This window comes from Pituophis catenifer, unplaced genomic scaffold (assembly GCF_029215685.1).
Source record: "Pituophis catenifer annectens isolate HBS135680 unplaced genomic scaffold, rPitCat1.0.hap2 SCAF_1, whole genome shotgun sequence".
NCBI lineage: Eukaryota > Metazoa > Chordata > Lepidosauria > Squamata > Colubridae > Pituophis > Pituophis catenifer.
The window spans coordinates 11,235,577-11,256,155 of record NW_027256881.1 but is presented as its reverse complement, the minus strand read 5'-3'; the positions used below and the strand labels follow the sequence as shown (position 1 = coordinate 11,256,155).

General features: G+C 41.2%; 1 protein-coding gene across 2 annotated transcripts in view; it reads left to right on the top strand.

The window, feature by feature from the left end:
* Positions 1-11,667, top strand: part of AUTS2 (activator of transcription and developmental regulator AUTS2) — a 1,101,572-nt gene extending 1,089,905 nt beyond the window's left edge. For both annotated transcript variants that reach the window (XM_070945611.1, XM_070945602.1), the window contains 3 exons: positions 1,870-1,953; positions 5,508-5,730; positions 10,355-11,667. In XM_070945611.1, coding sequence (XP_070801712.1) covers positions 1,870-1,953; positions 5,508-5,730; positions 10,355-11,591 — 1,544 coding nt within the window. In that variant the 3' untranslated portion in view covers positions 11,592-11,667. The remainder of the gene's footprint in view (positions 1-1,869; positions 1,954-5,507; positions 5,731-10,354) is intronic.
* Positions 11,668-20,579: the final 8,912 nt, after the last annotated feature.

Genomic DNA, 20,579 nt, shown 5'->3' with positions numbered 1-20,579 from the left:
AGTGAAAACTGACTCTGAAGGTTCCCGCGGGTTCCACCTAATTAAAAGCAAAAGTTTTCCCCTCAACCCCAAACAATCAATCTCATGGTCCAATCAAAGCGCTGTCTGGTTGCCTGGAGACATCACTCCTCCTTTCCTCCGGCCAGGTGTGAGAATGTCCTTGGTTCCCAAGAGAAAGTATTTTATTTTATTTTATTGTTTAATGGATTTTAGTTGTAAGGTTCTTAATGTTTGGCCAAAGGGTATAATTCTTTTAAATTTTTAAATTTTGTATTGGATGTTTTTTACTTGGCTGTGCACCGCGCTGAGTCCACTAGGAGAAGGGCGGTATACAAATTTAAATAAAATAAATAAAAAATAAATTTTGGCTACAAAACCCCAGCTATCTCTAATCCCCCCCTCCCTATCCCTCAGCTCCACAGTGATAACACTGAAGCTCCAAGATGACTTTGGTCAGGTCAGCTTCAGGGTTGACAAGGTTGCCAGAACTATTCTGTGGTAAATTTTGGGGAAATTACAAAGTAGACATAACGTAACATAGTCTTAATCTCAAATATATTTGTTTGGTCAGAAGTTAGTCCCATTGAATTAGCAGGTCCTTAAATTCACATGGTAGCTCCTTTCTGAATCTAATTAATGTCTTACTTGCTGTAGTAAGAGTTGTCAAAATCTGGAATATCTTACCTGATTCAGTTGTTTCAGCCATTAACTTTCACGGGTTTAATTCTAAATTAACATCTGTGGACCTCACACCCTACTTAAGAGATCCCTAAGGGTGTATGTGTACGTAAGTGCACTAACTTGCCTATCATCCCTGTCACATTTTTATTTTTTTATTTCTTTGCACATTCGAATTTGTAATTTTTGTTTGATGAATAACAATTTTTTTAAAAAAATAAAAAGCAGTTTAATCACATACCCCCTCTTCCTTTCTCCTTCAATGTCCTTCACATGTAGGACATTTTTGTATCTCTTCCAAGATACAAAAGAGTTTCTGGATATGAAATCAGATCAGTGCATGTTTTTGCATCCTGCTAGTTTTGCTAAAGCGCAAGCAGTCACTTTTTTTCCCCTTTTCCAACTATATGTTCTGTTACAAACTTTTGCAAAATCCAAAATTGATTTGTTGTAATTTAAGGTTATTATTAGCCATAACCATGTTAGTGCTTGATGGTCTGTGCGATTAGGAGGGGCATCAGGTTGGATAGTTGTAGTGAGTTAACTCTATTCAATCTGAAGTCTTGATAATAGCATTATCAAGCTTGGGTATGCAGTAAGCACAAGTGAGGCATCAATGGTTTCTCCTCCTCCTTCCCTTTCCTCCTTTCTTTCTTTCTTTCTTTCTTTCTTTCTTTCTTTCTTTCTTTCTTTCTTTCTTTCTTTCTTTCTTTCTTTCTTCCTTCCTTCCTTCCTTCCTTCCTTCCTTCCTTCCTTCCTTCCTTCCTTCCTTCCTTCCTTCCTTTCTTTCTTCTTTCTTTCTTTCTTTCTTCCTTCCTTCCTTCCTTCCTTCCTTCCTTCCTTTCTTTCTTTCTTTCTTTCTTCTACTCCTCCTCTTTCTCCTCTCCTTTCTTCCTCTTCCTCCTCCTCCTCTTCCTCCTCCTCCTCCTCCTCTCCTTCTTCTCATTCAACCTCATTGCTTCCTCTTCTCTCCATTTCCATTATTTTCTCCTTTTTAACCTTCCACTTATTAATCTTATTTCCTCTCTCTTGAATCCACCCTTTCTACATATTCTTAGCTTTTCCATCTCTTTTCTTTATAAGGACATGTCCCGTTAATGCTTTGCTTGCCCTAGCCAAGTACAAGCCAGCCACTCTTTCATCCCAGGAGCTAACACCCTCTTCCATTAGCATCTTTCCGTTTGGTTTCAGAGACTTTTAATCGACCCACGACGTTCACCAGCCTTGCAGCCATGAGCAGCAATGCCTTCGGGGGACTTGGCAACCATGCCGTTAGTGAGTAAATTCTCCTTCGGCTCTGGCTATGTCAGGCTTTGGGTTGGTTTAGTAACAAGGGTGATAGAACAGTAGTTCTGATTGACAATGGGGATATGGGATTGGCCAAGTAGCCCTTCTCTTAGAGCAGGGGTCTCCAACCTTGGCAACTTTAAGACTTGTGGACTTCAAGAATTCTGGGAGTTGAAGTCCACAAGTTTTAAAGCTTTGCTGGTTGAGGAATTCTGGGAGTTGAAGTCCACAAGTCTTAAAGTTGCCAAGGTTGGAGACCCCTGTCTTAGAGAATACCACATTTAACACTGCTATGAAACCACTGGGATGGGTCATCCAGCAATTCAGCATAGATTAGAATCCCAGTGCTATACCCATCTCATATTCAATTCTGAGCTTATCTGGAAAGGAAAGGAAAGGAAAGGGAAGGGAAGGGAAGGGAAGGGAAGGGAAGGGAAGGGAAGGAAGGAAGGAAGGAAGGAAGGAAGGAAGGAAGGAAGGAAGGAAGGAAGGAAGGAAGGAAGGAAGGAAGGAAGGATGGATCTTTGTGATATGGGCTGGACTGAGACAGGTTGACTGGCTCAAAGTTGTCAGCTGGCCTTCATGCCTAATGGTAGCCTAGAACTCATATTTGCCTGGTTTCTAGACCAGCACTTTAACCAGTACAGCAGACCAACTCTCAGTATGTAAGCTACCTTGAGTTGACCAGAAACAAAGATGAGATTTTTAAAAAATCTTGTAATAAATAAACAAATGTTAATTTGCTTATACTATTATATATTGCTTTGGTAAATGTATGTATTTCTTTTGCATCATGGTTTTACTGGCAGTTTAAATAGCATTTTAACGCTGTTCTCTGCTGCCACGAATCTCAGAAATTCACCAGGATATAATTTTGAGGTCAATGTTGAATTCTGAATGATCATGTAATCTAACACAAACAACTCTCCTATTTCTATGAAGACATCTTGAGTAAATATTAGTATATTTCCTCAGACATTGTAATAAGAATGTCACGCTAAATGGCTTTTGTAGAAGAGAAAGTCAAGTTGGGGCAGATTAAGTCATTTACTTCAAAGGCTCCGCCAATAAATCGTAAAAGCTAATCTTCTAAAGATGAGATAGCCACTTTGGCTTAAAACTGAAAGGTTCCTGCCATTAGAGTATTTCATTCAACAATAAGTAGGACCTGCTCTTTGGAGTTGGAAAAAAAATCACAAAGCACTGTTGTTCATGTTGGTCTTGGTTGCAAAATACAGACACGACTAGACAAAAAGAGGGTTCCAAAAACAGAAAAGGATGATATTTTGATGAATGTTAAGATTAAGCAGTGAAAGTCATAAGATTTTATTGTATCTGGTAACAATGGCAAGTCAATTGGGCTGAACTGATTGAACTCATAGTTCCTTATTAAGGACTGCTGGAAGGGAAAGTCCTAAATAATTTAACTTCAGTTCTAGGTTGGTCATTTCGAAAGCCCTAGAACACCTGTCCCTGACCCAAAGCCTGCATTAAATGAGCCCATATGTCTTACTCATGTTGATTTATTATATACTGTCCAGTCATTGTTGATTCTTATTGTCCACATAAATCAGTGTTTCTCAACCTTGACCACTGTAAGATGCATGGACTTCAATTCCCAGAATTCCTCAGCTGAAACTGGATAGATTTTCTCCATTAAGGATCTGCCCATAATAACCTGATCCTTCAGGCCTTCTAGTAGTTTTGCCCATATTCCTTCCTGTTAATAAGTCAGTGGAACAAGCAAAGACAATACTATAGAAATGGAAACTCCATGGTTTTCATTTTCAATCTTTATAAAAGGAAACATGGCTGGTGTTTTCCCTTCATTCAAAGTACCTTCAAATCCAAAGCCTTTATAGGCAGCTAGTAAAAATTTTAAAGAAGAAACAAAGGAAAAGAACAAAGTCGTTAATTTAAAAAAAATCAGTAAATTGAAAAGAAAGGAATCTATTATTAAACATACGCTACATTCCTGCTTGAAGGAACAACAGGAATTATCCTGCATGTTGGATCTCTGTTGACTTAGGAAGTTATGGATTTGGCCATTAGTATATATACATTTTGAATTTTTAGGGGCATGAAGGGAGTCAAAAAAGCCAAGAGGGCAACCGTGACCCCACAATCAAAGCCATGTGGGACAAACATAAAATAAAGAGGGCTTCAGTCATGCAGTCCTGATTTTGACCATTTTGAGTTTGTTTGACCCCTCCCTATAGATGCTCCTGCTTTTATTGACTAGGTTCAAGTCTGCTCCTCTGGATTATCTTCTCTGTGGGCTTTGGATGTTGCAGCTATTGTTTAAGGATTGTCTTGTTTTGTCACAATGCAAGAAAGACTAAATACTTTCTTTAAACCAGTGATACTCAATGTGTGGTGAAGGGACTCCTGAGGCTGCCAGAGACCCTTTGTGGGGGTCACCAAGTCAAGTAAATATTTACTAGTTTCTCAGTTTTAATTTCCAATACAGTTGATATTAATAGATATAACCCACATAAGAGACGCGGGGGCTCAGTGGCTAAGACGCTGAGCTTGTCGATTGAAAGGTCGGCAGTTCGGCGGTTCAAATCCCTAGTGCCGCATAATGGGGTGAGCTCCCGTTACTTGTCCCAGCTTCTGCCAACCTAGCAATTCGAAAGCACGTAAAAAAAATGCAAGTAGAAAAATAGGGACCACCTTTGGTGGGAAGGTAACAGCGTTCCGTGTGCCTTTGGCGTTTAGTCATGCCAGCCACATGACCACAGAGATGTCTTCGGACAGCACTGGCTCTTCGGCTTTGAAACGGAGATGAGCACCGCCCCCTAGAATTGGGAACGACTAGCACATATGTGCGAGGGGAACCTTTACCTTTACCCCACATAAAGCAAAGCTCTGTAAGGTCCCCAATCATTTTTAAGAGTGGAAAGAGGTCCCAAGAACCAAAATATTTGAGAACCCGCCACCTTAAATTATTGTCTTAAATTGGCTGAGAATCCTGCAATGGAGGAAGGACATTTTTTTCCATCTAACTTTCATTTCCCAAGTGATTTTTTTTAAAAAAAAAACTTGGATAGTCTTCCTTTTCGATGTCTCATCACTTTATATACCTTTTTATTACATCGCCATGCTGTAGATTCCCTTGACAGGCACAGAAACAAGCAGGCTCCAAATATTTTAAAACTACAACATGCTTTGTGCTGGGCTCATTTCCTAATGACTTTGGGATTGCTTTTGTGTCCTTTAATACTATCTTATCTTAAGCTGTATTTGGACGCTCTTCCTGTTCATAAAAGAAGTAAAAACTTAGCGGTGGAGTCGCCTCAATGGCTCCCCCTGTCTTTCAACAGAGGGATTGCACCTCTTCCCCTTCAATGACATGCTAACGATGATCTCTTAATCTCCTTTCCTTTTCCAGCTCCCCATAATACGTATTCCTTTTAAACTCTTTTGAGCGCTGTTTAAATAAACAAAGTTGGGTTTGATTGGTAAGTACCGTCCAACTGAGCATATTGCTTTCTGTTTCCCGCTCCCTCCCTCCCTCCCCTTCCACTTCACCATTTCAGCACCCAACGCTATGTTTGGCCACAAGGATTGTCCCGGCATGCAAAGCTATAGCAACCCTCACGAGCCTTGGAATCGTCTGCACCGAACGCCTCCATCGTTTCCGACTCCACCGCCCTGGCTGAAGCCAGGTGAGCAGGAACGCAGCGCGTCCGCTGCAGCTCATGAACGAGACAGAGATGTAGATAAAGGAGACGCTTCTCTTAGTAAAGATGACAAAGAAAGGTATGAAAAGAACACAACGTCTACGAGCATCACAAGGGAGACTCCGGGATGGGGAGCCACGCCGAGTTTTATTCCTTCTTTAAAAGATACTTAACTTGTGGTTCCAGGGACCATCGATGGTCAGTGATGATACTATAAATTATTATTAATCATCATCATTTAACGACCCCATAATCCTTTGTGGGGTGGAGTCTGGGCAACTGAATGGAGCTAGCAGAGCGTTTAATGGCCGGATGCCCTTCCTGTTGCCAATGTGGAGCTTTATTCAGCAGATATATTCTCATTGTGCCCAGAGAGAGAAATCTCTGCCTCTACCTAGGATTGAACTCATAGCCTCCTGGTTGTGAGGCGAGAGCTCCACCTCTAGGCATCACTCTTACACTATAAATTATCAATAAAGGAGAAGTATTTGTAGCTCAGGGTTGAAATGAGGGGTCCTTGGTACTCTTTGAGCTTGGTTGTTTCCTTGCAGACGTTTCATTACCCAAATTAGGTAACAGCAATGCCTGTCAGTAGCACTGATCATGTTACCTAGTTGGGTAATAAAACGTCTGCAAGAAAACAACCAAGCTCAGAGAGCACCAAGGACCCTTCACTATAAATTATCCCTGTATACCGGTATCTCTATCTCTGTCTCTGCCTTTCTATTTATCTACCTATATATGGCCAAAATCTTGTAAAAATGTCAAGATTTTTGCCAGCAGGTTTTGACATGCTTGCTTGAAATCTCACAAGCTTTTGATATTCCTGATGGAACTTCCTGCAAGATTTTACAGGGGAACGCTAACATCCTTTGAGAGCTGGGGATTCGGAAATGTTTGCCATTAAAAAAATAACTGCATTCAATTTTGATTTCCTTGAATATGTTCTGGGACGTTACATTGACATGATGCCAACATGTACAATGTTGGTAATGTCCTGAGTTACATCATGGCCCTCAAAAGCTTTTTGATGATGACATGCTTGGCTTAAAAGAACAGGTTGGGAACTACTGTTTAGAAAACAGCCTGGGAACAAGTAAATGTTTTCAGATCTGACTTTACATCTGATGCTTTCGTTTGTAGATCTTCATTTCAATTTCATTTTGTAGGACTTTGTCACTACAAAATATTTAGAGTCAATACTAGATTAAGGTTGCAACCTTTATTCTTTATTTGAACACCTGCTCACTGAACCCAAAATAGTAGTTAGCTTCCATTGCATTTCAAACCATTTAAATGCAGGTAGTCCTCGACTTACAACAGTTCAATTAGTGACCAGTCAAAGTTACAACGGCAAAAAAGTGAACTTATGACCATTTTTCACACTTAGGGCCTTCGCTGCATCCCCGTGGTCACATGATTTACATTTGGACAACTGCTTCGTATTTATGACGGCTGCAGTGTCCCAGGGTCATGTGATTCCCCTTTGCAACCTTCTGAAAAGCAAAGTCAGCGAGGAAACCACGATGGTGGTACTAGCTTAATAACTGCAGTGATTCATTTAACAACTGTGGCAAGAAGTCGTAAAATGGGGCAAAACCTCACTTAACAAATTTCTCACTTAGCCACATAAATTTTGGGCTCCATTGTGATCATAAGCCGAGGACTACCTGTATCTTAACATTCAGTTTAATTTGGAGAATCGATTTACATGAGACTTTACTAGTATATTTGGGCTTTTGGGTTGTTATCATGGGTTGCTGAAGAAGACTTGAAATTTTCCAGAACTGGTATGGGGAACCAGGAGCACTTAAACTTTGTCTACCATTATCTCTGATCTCCGTGATAGTCGGAACTAAGTGTCCCAACAATCTCCTTGAGTCTCCGGTTCCTCATCCCATCTCTAGAACAGTACAGACAAGTAAGTTCAACGTTTTAAGTTCAATTGTGCTAAAAGGTCAATTAAGGAACCCTGCCCATGTTCAGATGAGGCCTACAAGATCATCTAATTTCTTGGGTGTTCCCCTTAAACTGTTCCTAGTGCTCTCAATATTTCATCTCCTTAACATGGTTTGGCCTGAAGATGCAAAGCTTATGCATTTTTTACTGATGGATGAATTTACTTAAATTTCTAGGAACGATTCTGCTCAGTTACTGCTGTTAGAAGATACTGGATTTGAATTATGTTTAAACTTAAAGGGTCTGTTTAGTTATCTTTCTGTAAACATAGAACAGTATTTAAGGTTCACTAATAATCTTTTTCCTTCTAGTATATTCATTCCTTCTTTGGGGCCTCCGCCCCTTCTTACCCTTTGACCATAAATTGGATGGACAGGTAGATGGATGGCACAATATTTTGTGTAGCATCTTGCCAGGCAATTTGGTTTCTATTCGGTATTATCTGGCAAAGGGTAGAAAGAAGTTTGGTGAGACTTGAAACCATTTGTAAAAAATAAGAATGTCACAAGAATTAAATGTTAAAAAAATCCAGTAGATTCTATCTAGTCATTTAAAACAACAACAACAACAACAACAATAAGACAGACAGACAGACAGAGATCTGGCCCAGTGGTGGGTTTCAACATTTTTTACTACCGGTTCTGTGGGTGTGGCTTGGTGGGCGTGGCATGGCTTGGTGGGTGTGGCAGGGGAAGGATACTGTAAAATCTCCATTCCCTCCCCACTCCTGGGGAAGGTTACTGCAAAATCCCCATTTCCTCCCGATCAGCTGGGATTTGGGAGGCAGAGAATAGATGGGGGTGGGGCCAGTCAGAATTTTTACTACCGGTTCTCTGAACTACTCAAAATTTCCACAACCGGTTCCCCAGAACTGGTCAGAACCTGCTGAAACCCACCTCTGATCTGGCCCACAGCACGCCTGACATCACTATTGTGGAAAAGAAAAAAAGTCTGGTTCATTGCAATACCAGGTGATGCAGGAATTGAAGAGAGCTAGGGAAAAATAACAAAATATTGTGATTTACCTATTGTGAGCGATTGTGGAGGAAGAAATCAAATGGTTGTACCAATAATAGTACGAGCCCTTGGAGCAATACCTGAAGGGCTGCCTAGATACATGGAAATTTTGAACTTATTAGACCTGAGTATTCCGACTTTGAAAAAAAAACCACACTCTTACTTTGAACTGCCTATATACTTAGATGTTACCTTAACGGCTCTTAGGTCCTTCATTAGGACCCGAAGACTGTTAAGTTCTTATCAGTCCCAGACTGAATCAAATTGAAGATTAAATAATAATAAAAAGATTTGCAGAAGCCAAAGAGCAAATAAGTTTCTGGAAGCTATTTCTGCACTTCTTTGTGTCATTCAATGTACTTAAGAAGATGCTTGTGGGAAGAGGTCAAAAAGGAATCTCTGCCAACATTATATTATCCACACTGGCTTCATCTTTGTCTCTAAATAACTCCAAGAATATCCCAAAGATCATAGTTCTACCATACAGTGGCCCACTACCAAAATCATATGTTTTAAGTATCTCAAAGGTGTCATATCTATAGGGGTATTTCAGAATGCTTGACTGGCTAGACTATTATGTATGATGGAATGTTGTCGCTGTTGTTGTTCGGTCTCTGAGTCCATCTCTTTACAACCCCATGGACCACAGCACCCCAAGTTCCCCTATCCTCCAATGTCTCTCGGAGTTTGCCCAAGCTCATGTTCATGGTGTCATTGACGTTATCTAATCATCTCATCCCTTGCCATCTTCTCCTTTTGCCTTCAATCTTTCCCAACATCAGAGTCTTTTCCAGTGAGTCCTCTCTTTTCATTAGATAGCCAAAGTATTTGGCTCAAAGTATTTGAGCTTCTGATGTAAGAAAGGTCTTTGGACTGAGGATATTATCTATCTGGAACACAAGTATGTGTTAGCATCCCCATTTGGAACTGACACCTTGGTTTATTTTAGTGGTCAACACCACTAAAATAAACCAGGTTTCAGTGCAACCTTACATAGCCTACTGCTATCCAGTTTTCTTGGATTAAAACTCCTTAACATTCTTATATTCAGCGAAAATATGGAAGCGTTCCAGAAAAAACCCAACTCCAAGTAAAGACTCTGAAGCAAGCATTTTTCAAGGTTCTATTTACTAGAATAGGTAAACTGGCACATCTGGGAAAACCCGAATCTGAGAGGTCGGGTTACTGAGAGGTTTTCCCTCAGTAAATCAAAACCTCCAAAACCATTCCCTCACTCCTCAGTTGATCACATGCTCCAATCACCATCCATCCCATCTCGAGACCTCACTCCGACCACTCCTCCAGATGTAGGATCGGCCTGATCTTGACCGACAGGAAGAATGCTATTATGTCTAACGACAACCCTACTAAATCCCCCCTCCTACTTTCCCACACATGAGAAGGTGGCAGCATGGAAGCTTCTGGCCTAATATGGCTTCCAAAGCTGACACTCCTATTATCTCTAAATAACTGAAATCGTGAATGAGCTGAAAGGTGTCAGGTTAGGGAGGGCTCTTTTGATATACAAATGGCAGGGACTGATAGAAGCCTTCTAGATGATGTTGGAATCTGATCTTTGGCCAAACCATTTGAAACTATAAGGAGCTGGAACTTTGTTATCCATATTAGGCATGTTATAATTACGCAGGACACATTCAAGAATTTGGCTGTAAGCATCTCCATAATCTTTCTTCTGTGTTAATTTTTGTGCTTTTTAATACTTCCAGGGAGACTATTGAGAAAAGACACTCAAGCCACCCTTCACCAGCACCTATCCATTCTGTGAGTTCCCTTGGACACAGCCGAAGCTCAGTTGAACAGATTAGGAGCCACCTGAACTCAGAAGCTCGTGAAAAAGAGAAGTCCAAAGAGCGAGAGAGAGATCATCCAGAATCACGGAAGGATATCAGTGTTGATGAGCAACACAAGGCAAAGGACAATTACATTTCAGACAAGGAAAGTGTGACCCACGATAGCAGATCGTTGGAGGAATCTAAACAAGCAACTCGGGTGCCTTCACCCTACACCAGGACACCTGCTGCAGAAAGCACCAGACCTAACAGCAACTCGAGTCGGGATGCTGAGAAGAAGAGTGAACCTGCTTATGAGAACCTGAAAAAATCGAGTGAGGTCAAAGTGAAAGAGGAGAGAAAGGAAGATCATGACATTTCTCCGGAAACACCACAAACACACCGGCCATCTGAGCGGCCACCATCCATGCCCACGTCCAGTGTCCATCCAGGCCCTTTAGCCTCCATGCCCATGACTGTGGGTGTCACTGGCATCCACCCCATGAACACCATCAGTGGTCTAGATAGGACTCGCATGATGACCCCTTTCATGGGCATTAGCCCAATCCCGGGGGCCGAACGCTTCCCATATCCTTCATTCCACTGGGACCCCATGAGAGACCCCTTGAGGGATCCCTACAGAGACTTAGACATCCATCGGAGAGACCCATTGGGCAGGGAGTTTCTCCTGAGGAACGATCCGCTGCACCGCCTCTCCACACCAAGGCTCTACGACGCAGAGAGATCTTTCAGGGACCGAGAGCCACATGACTATAATAATCATCACCATCACCCCCTTTCAGTAGACCCACGTCGTGAGCACGAAAGAGGAGCCCATCTGGACGAGAGAGAAAGGTTGCACATGCTCAGAGAGGACTACGAGCACGTACGGCTTCACTCTGTGCACCCCGTGGCCCTGGATGGTCATTTGGCTCACCCAAGTCTCCTTACTCCAGGACTTCCTAGTATGCATTACCCACGAGTCAGTCCCCCTTCAGGACTTCAGAACGGCATCCTCAATAAAACCCCTCCCACAGCAGCCCTGAGTGCTCCTCCCCCTCTCATTTCCACCCTAGGACCTCGGCCTGGTTCTCCCCGAAGGACTACACCTTTGTCGACAGAAATGAGGGACAGGCCACCCTCTCACACTCTCAAAGACATCGAAGCGCGATAAAAAATGGCCGAACACATCCAAGAGAGAGAACAATTAGACAAACGGATCTTCTTACTCGATAAATGTAGACTTTGGTAATGACCCAGCTGTATAAGATGTACATACCCAGGTGTACTAAGGTTTTTCTTTTCTTTCTTGGTTTTTTTTTCCAAAAAAAATAATAATAATAATAAATGGTTGGGTTGTATATTATATGTTGAGAAAAAAAAAGTTTTCAGAACCTTTTAGACAAAAGTTGGCACATTTTCTACGTCAATGCTCTTTCTTTCTTACTGTTCCCAACAGAACAAGATGTAAGTCAGTATTTCATCTCCCCCTCAAAATCGTCCCTCTTTCCACCTTTTCTGTCTCTCTCTTTTCATTCTCTCCAGGTTGAAATGAAGAAAAGCAGAATTCCTTTATTTTGTTATCATTATTTTATCTCCCCTGTAAGAGAGTTGTTGAAAATAACGTTATTTCGTGGGTTAGTGGGTCATATATGCAACATGGGTAAGACGAAAGCTTTACTTTGTAAGTATGTACATAGGAAAAAAAAAAAGAATGAGTAACATAATGCATTACTACTTCTTAAACTGTGCTCTTTGCAGACTTTAATTGTGTGAAAGACCGCAGACCTGCGGCACATCTAATGTCATAAGACAGCTAAACCCCTTCAGCTATGCAATTAATTTTGAGGTTTTTCACAAAAGCCTCTTTAACTCAAAGGCGCCTTGTCAACACACACAACCACCCATAAAGTCATACTTTCCCTGAACAAACCCACATATCCCTGATACCTTCTGGATGAAGAAATAAGCCATCTTCATCTTCAACAAATAGAACTTGGATCTCACCTATTGTTTGTTTTTCGTACTTTTTGCTAGCTAGTGTTTTCTTGTTTCTTTTTCTTTATTTAATTTGAAAAATGTTGTACAATGTTAGATTACATCCAGCCTCTTCATAGCTGTTGCTGGGTCACTGTGAATCAAATTTTAAAACTCAGTAGACATTTTTGCTGAAATCCATTTAGAGGAGCCAAGCAAACTCTGAATTTAACTCCCAACAATCCAGCCAGCATTGCTGTCTGGGCTGTCCTTCTCTTTAGGCCTTATAAAGTGTGAGGAGTGGGTAAGAGTTACAGACTTACAATCTGCTTCCCCTCTTCCAGGTTGCCCCCTTCCAGATTTTCTGCCAAATTACAACTTTGAATTAAGAACTACAGAAATTATTTAAAAAAAATGAGAAATTACTGTGTTAATTTCATTGTTATCAAATGACGCTAATTGTCCTAACTTTGCCTATTTGCTCATCCTTGTTTCATCCAACATGTAGAGGGTAAACTTTACTTTCTACATGTTGGATATAGAGAGTTGGCTGAGGAAGTACAGGAGCTGAAGTCCCCAAGTCTTAAAGTTGCCAAGTTTGGAGACCCCTGGTATAAACAAAGTTTTCTCTAAATGACAAAATGATTGTCATGAAACAAAACTGACACTTATACAGGCTATTCTGCCCAGGAGATCAGAAAAGGCAAGATGACAGTCATGACATGATGAATGCCTGACTTATTTTTTAAAACTTTGTTTTTTTGTGTAAAATGTCTATAAAAATAGGTCAGACTTTGATCATGCAATCACAGCTGCCATTTGACTTCCTAACCTCTCTCCAAGATGCCCTTGCAGTTACATGCTTCTGCCAGATTTTGAGGTCAGAGTAGTCAAAGCCCAATAACAATATTTGTACAACAGCCTAAACGTGCTTCATATTCACCTTGGTTAATTTTTTTAGTTTTGTGGTTTAAGATGCTATGAAAACCATTTGGTGAGTTTATATATAGTGCAAACTGAAAATCAAAACCCAAGCAAAACCTCCAAACTCTGGCACCTAATTCTCTAATTAAGGTTGGGCAAGTAAGGAAGTGTTGCGTAGAGATTAATGCTGGGGTTTGTAGTCCAAAATCTGGTGGGCAACTGATGGATCTTGGGCATTGCCTTAGTGGTTCTAGCCACCTCCAAAACTTGGCAAACAAAAGGGAATCTGATGCTTCAAGACTTTTTGCAGAAATATCTTCTATTATGTTGGCATTGGTTCTATTTGATGGGAATTGGAGCCCCAAACAACTGCAGTACACCATGTTGCCTGTGTGAGTTTAGAGCTGGGCCTTAAAACATTAACCTCCACTTTTCTAAATGCCATCTGTTGTAAACCTGATACCTCTGGTGCTATATGGACTAGCAGCTTGGAACGTGGATATCTTTGCCATTTTGGGAAAAAGAATCACCAATTTTGGGGTCGGGTACCAATTTTCTTAACCCACATTCAGACTCCAGTTGAACATCCATTAACATGGGGCATAAGCCTTGTTATAAGGATGCACTTTTGACTAGGTGCAGAAGTCTGCTGTTAACGCTTCAGAAACATTGGTAAGACAGTAGACTTACATTAATAGTTTCCCACCATCCCATCATTGTAGGGTTGAATACTAGAGGGCCATCGCACTATGTTGTCTGAACTCACTCTGGGAACACACAGGAGCACCGTCAATATTCCAGAAATGAGAAAAGGCTTAAATTCCATGAGATCAGACAGTTTAGGAGATGTCAATGATCTCATTTGAGATTTCATGCATTTTCAGGTGAGAAGACTGGAGCCTTAGAAGATGTGCGTATGTGTAAGAATCCTAAAATTGCTTGAAATTGGTACTCCCGTAAGATTTTGGCCATTTAAAAAAGAGTACTCTGCTTGATTTTAGAGGTGTGCATGCCATTATAGGTAGTCCTCAACTTACAACTATTTGTTTAGTGACCATTCAAAGTTACAGCGGCACTGAGAAAAGTGACTTACGACCATTTTTCACACTTACGACCATTGCAGCATCTTCATAGTCATATGATCAACATTCGGATGCTTAGCAACTGGTTCCTATTTAATGACTGTTGCGGTGTCCCCCTTTTGCAATCTTATGACAAGCAAAGTCAATGGGGATGCCAGATTCGCTTAACGACCGTGTTGCTACCTTAACAACTGCAGTGATTCATTTAACAACTGTGGCAAGAAAGGTCGTAAAGTGGGGCAAAACTCACTTAACCGTCTTGCTTAGCAACAGAAATGTTGGGCTCAATTTGTGGTTGTAAGTCGAGGATGACCTGGACTCAAAAATATGTAAGGTTGCCAAGGTTGCCATCCATCGTGAATGGTTTGACATTGATTTCTGTAATTATTTTAGCATCAATCAAAGGCAAAAGGAAATCACATGTGTCCATTTTTTTCCTCTTTAAGTAGAAATGGTTTTCATATGTTCAATAATTCTGTTTTCCTAAGTGTCTTGATTTTAAATGCTGAGTTCCGTTTTGAAATATTTTGGAGAGAATATGACTTTATCAGAAAGCGTACAATACCTTGCCTCCTAATAATCTGTAAAAAAATATGTGTATGAGATTAAAAGAAAATAGTTCCTTTGGTCTTCTAGTGTTAAAGTGATATCTCAAATTGTTTCTCCTGTTTTGACAAAAAGAAAAAAAAAAGTCTATTACAGACCGCTGTTTCTAATGATCAAAAATCTATTTTAGTAGTCAACTAAAAAGTTTTAGTTGTGAACTTCAGATTTTGTGAACTCCAGATGTTGTGCAGTGTTTTTTTTAAGAACAAGACAAAACAAAGCAAAAAAATGAGAGAGAGGGAGAAAGAGAGAGAGAGAGAATCCTAAAAAAAATATGTACACTGGCACTGTAGTGATAGCTTTCAGTATTGTATAAAAATATTGTTATATACAAATCTTTTTTTGCTGTTTCTCCTGTATGTAATAAAGTCCTTTCTAAATCTTATGTGAAAAAAAAAAATCAACAACTCTGAAGCGACATTCAATCCACAGCATGTTTCCTCATGAGCAAAGCCTTGTGTAATGTAAAATCTGTGCCATGTTATTAAAAAATGTGAACTAAATTGGTAGGCATTCTTTCTTTGGTGGGACGCGGTTCAGAAGACAAGGATTTGGCAGGAACTCATCCCAACAGACCTCAGGAGTTCGCTGAATGTCTATGGAGATTCTCAAGTCATCCAGGTCATGGCTGTCCCAAAGGTGTTTTTTTCCAAAGGCAACTAGACTTTCTTGGTTTTGCTCGAAGATGTTTCGCTTCTCATCCAAGAAGCTTCTTCAGTTCTGACTGAGTGGTGGTGGGGAACTGAACTGTTCAGTTCTGTCAGAACTGAAGAAGCTTCTTGGATGAGAAGCGAAATGTCTTCAAGCAAAACAAAATCCAGTTGCCTTGGGAGGGGGGGGAGCACCTTTGGATCAGTTGGGTTGTTGGACTTCAGTTCCCATCATCTTTGACTCTGTGGGGCCAACTAGGAGTGGAGTGCAAAACTGGCTTCCCATCTCTGTCGTATAGGGCCCATTTTCTCTCCTCTCCCTCCCACTCTCCGTTATATTTTATCACAGCAATGCAACACTTTCCCCCAAAGGTGCTTTTTCAAAAGGCAACTGGACTTTCTATGTTTTTCCTTGAAGAAGTTTTCACTTCTCATCCAAGAAGCTAATTCAGAACTGGAGAAGCTTCTTGGATGAGAAGCGAAACGTCTTCAAGGAAAAACAAAGAAAGTCCAGTTGCCTTTTGAAAAAGCACCTTTGGGACAACCATAACCTGTATGACTGAGAATCCCCATAGACCAGCGGTGTGTTTCACATTATGTTACTACCGGTTTGCCGTGCGCACACACTCTTCACACATGTGCCTGGCTTCCACACATGCGCCCAGCCTTCCACGCATGTGCTTTGCTTGTGTGTGTGTGTTCCGCGCATGCGCCCAGCCTCAGAAACATGCCTAAATAGGATGGCATAGAGCGGGGGGGGGGGGGCACCGGGCCCACCCGCGATTTCTGCTACCAGTTTGACTGAACCGATGTGAACCAGCTGAATACCACCTCTGCCATAGACGAGCAATGATTGTTTATAGTTTGGATTATGTCATATTTAAGCCATTTTTCACTACTGTTGCAAGCTGTGGAGCTGAAGAGATCTCTCTCTTGTCTGGAGGTTTCCTGTCTTTGGGTGAATGATCAGCCATTCTATTCATTTTCTCTTTTCATCCTTGTTCTTAGTCCATCAAAGTCCCATTATATCAAGACATTTTAAACATTATTTGTTCTTTTTAACCTTTAGGAGATGCCAGGAATCTTGGACTTGCAATTCCCTGCTGTGTAACTCTGAGGTGAAATTTGTGTTAAATCTTAATGTTTACCTGTTTTAAATCTTTCCCTTAAATGCAAGGCCAGATATTGGCAAGACATGTTTGTCGTTGATTAAGTGAACAATGTTTTACTCACATTTATTTATTTGTAACACACACACAATCACATTTATCTCTCATCTCTCTATATACTATCTATTTCTATCAATCTATCTCATATCTATCTATCATCTCTGTCATCTAATCTATCATCTATCTAATCTATAATCGATCTATCTATCTTATCTATCTAATCTATGTTGTGCAGAAGGCAAAGCACATCTATCTGTCTATCCATCCATCCATCCATCCATCCATCCATCCATCCATCCATCTATGTCTGTCTGTCTGTCTATCATCTACCGGTATCTATCATCTATCATGTAATTCACAGAAGGCAAATATCCAAAACATGGTTGGATAGTCATGTCTCCATGGCTGAGATCATACTTGATCTTAAATCTGGGTTAATAAAATATAATTGCCATGCTCAAACAACATGCTATGTCCAAAGAAAGAAATCTTATTATGGTTTTACTCCAATATTTAATTTGCAAACAGGATGGTGACTGGGTTCTTAGGATACACTGAAGTAGAAAATACCCAATTCTATTGTAGCATAGTCCAGCAAGATGTCTTCAGCTATAAGCCTTGGCATCTTTCATTGTATTTGGAAGAAAGTGACATACAGCTAAGCCTTGACTTTGGACCAGTCATTCATACGTTTGAAGCAACTGTGGACTTACCTGGGGGCTACTTAGGACTCAGTTGTTGAAATGCCAATGATTCTTCCCCCTTTGCAGCATCCCCACGCTCATGTGGTTGTGTTTTACAGAGATTCTATTAAAAGCTGGCAGTTATTTCCAGTCTTTAGCAAAACTGCCCATAGTTACAAAACTTTTTTTTTTTTTGCTTAATGGCCACAGTGTTACTTAACCTATTTTACAATAGGTTGTAAAATTGGGTTGGTTGCATGGCTGACCAATTTGATGACTATTACAGCTAAGGACCATGATGAGCAGGCTTCCTTGTGGTCAAGACAGGGACCACCTGTAGAAACTCATTATAAAGAGAAGCTGAATATCAATTTGGCTCCAAATGCCACCATCTATTTAATACAGACATCTGGAGAAGGGAAGAGCTGCAAGTAGCAATTCCATCTTGGATCTCTGAAGGTAATAGGTCTGAAGATTACCAACAGCCTTGATAGCAGGATATAAATAATTATCCATCTGATCCTCTTGATTATTTAGCAAATGCCCCAATTATGCTAACTAACGTCATTGGCTCTTTTTCAAGAAAAATATTAGACATACAGGTCAGTGGTAGGTTGCTCCTGGTTCGGTCTGGTTCTATAGAACCGGTAGTAAAACCGGCGGGAGGCTCCACCCACCCGCCACAACGTCCTCATGGGTGATTTGTGTATGCGAAGAAGTGTGCGCTCCCACACGAGTGAAGCAAGTGCGCACGTGCGCTCCCACTGCGAACCAGTAGTAAATATAAGTGGAACCCATCCCTGATACAGGTACTCCTTGACTCATGACCACAATTAAGCCCAACATTTCTAAGCAAGACAGTTGAGTTGCGCCCCATTTTATGACCTTTCTTGCCACAGTTGTTAAATGAATCACTTCACTTGTTAAGTGAATCACACGATTGTTTCACACCTGGAATTCAGCATCCAGTTTTGGTCACCGCTTTAGAAAAAAAAGATGTTGAGACTTTGGGGGGGAAAAAAGTGCAAAGAAGAGCAACTAAGATGATTAAAGGCCTGGAGACTAAAACATATGAAGAACGGTTGCAGGATTTGGATTTGGCTAGAAGGACTAGAGGGGACATGATAGCAGTATTCCAGTATTTTGAGGGGCTGACACAAAGAGGAGAGGATCAAGCGCTCCATGGCTTAGGGCCCGGTTATTTACAAGACCACCTTCTGCCACCGATAACCTCCCACCAGCCAATATGCTCCCACAGAGAGGGCCTCTTCAGGGTGCCGTCGGTCAGGCAATGTCGGCTGGCAACCCCCCAGGGAAGAGCCTTCTCTGTGGGGGCACCCACCCTCTGGATCGAGCTACCCCCAGGGATACGACTGATCCCGGACCTCCGGACCTTCCGCCGGGCCCTGAAGACTTTTTTATTTCAGCAAGCCAGGCTGGGTTAAACATTTTTAATTGGGGAATTTTATGGGTAAGGGGTTTTTAAATTGGGGAAGCCCAATGATAAATTTAATTTTGTTTTATAGTATGTTATAGTTTGTATTGTGTGTTTTTAATTTTGGCTGTTCACCGCCCCGAGTCCTTCGGGAGAGGGGGCGGTATAAAAATTAAATAAATAAATAAATAAATAAATAAATAAATAAATAAATAAATAAATAAACAAACAAACAAACAAACAAACAAACAAATTTGTTTTCCAATCACCAGAGGGCAGGTCAAGAAACAATGGATGGAAACTAATCAAGGAGAGAAGCAACCTGGAATTGAGGAAAAACTTCCTAACAGTGAGGACAGTTAACCTGTGGAACAGAAGTTGCCTTCAGAAGTTGTGGGTGCTTCATCACTGGAGGTTTTTAAGAAGAGACTGGACAGCCACTTGTCTGAAATGATACAGGGTCTCCTGCTTGAGCAGAGCGCTGGACTAGCAGATTCTGAGTCACATGGTTTTTAAGCAAATCTGGCTTCCCCCATTGACTCTGCTTGTCGAAAGCCAGCTGGGAAGGTTACACATGGTGACTACATGACCCCAGGACATTGCAATTGTCACAAATACATGCCAGTTGCCAAGCGCTTGAATTTTGATCCCAAGGCCAGGGGATGCTGCAAGAGTCCACAAGTGTAAAAACCAGTCATAAGTCATTTTTTTCAGTGCTATTGTAACTTTGAAATGTGACTAAATAAATGGTCCTAAGTCAAGGACTACTTGTATTGCATTTCAAAACGATTTCCGGCAATTATGTTTATGAATGAATACTGCAGCGGGAGAAACGTACCTGACCATACATTGAATACAAACATGGGAGAAATGAGAGACCAATATGACAGCAGTGACTTTAACAGAATAACAGAGTTGGAAGGGACCTTGGAGGTCTTCTAGTCCAACCCCCTGCCTAGTCAGGAAACCCTACACCACTTCAGACAAATGGTTATCCAACCTCTTCTTAAAAACTTCCAGGGTTGGAGCATTCACAACTTCTGGAGGCAAGTTGTTCCACTCATTAATTGTTCTAACTGTCAGGAAATTTTTCCTTAGTTCTAAGTTGCTTCTCTCCTTGATTAGTTTCCACCCATTGCTTCTTGTCCTACCTTCAGGTGCTTTGGAGAATAGGTTTATCCTAAGGTGACCAGATTTTAACATTGGTAAAGAGGGACATTGTGGGCGTGGCTTATTTTGTGGGTGTGGCTAGCTGGTCATGTGACTGGGTGGGCGTGGCTAGCAGGTCATGTGACCAGGTGGCCATGTCTATGTGTATAGGGTAAGGTGAACAGATTTTAACATTGGTAAGAGGGACACCATTGTGGGCGTGGCTTATTGTGTGGGTGTGGCTTGGAGGCCATGTGACTGGGTGGGCGTGGCTAGCTGGTCATGTGACCGGGTGGCCATGGCTATGTGTATAGGGACTACTCAGAGGGCTGGAAAGTCATTTCTGACAGGTCCTCACACTTGTGACCGGTCCTCACACTTATGACCATCCTCACATTTATGCCCGTGCAGCATTCTTAACAACCATGTCACTCATTTCACAACGCTTCTCTTCACCATGGTGACAAGATAGGGCAAAAACGTAAAA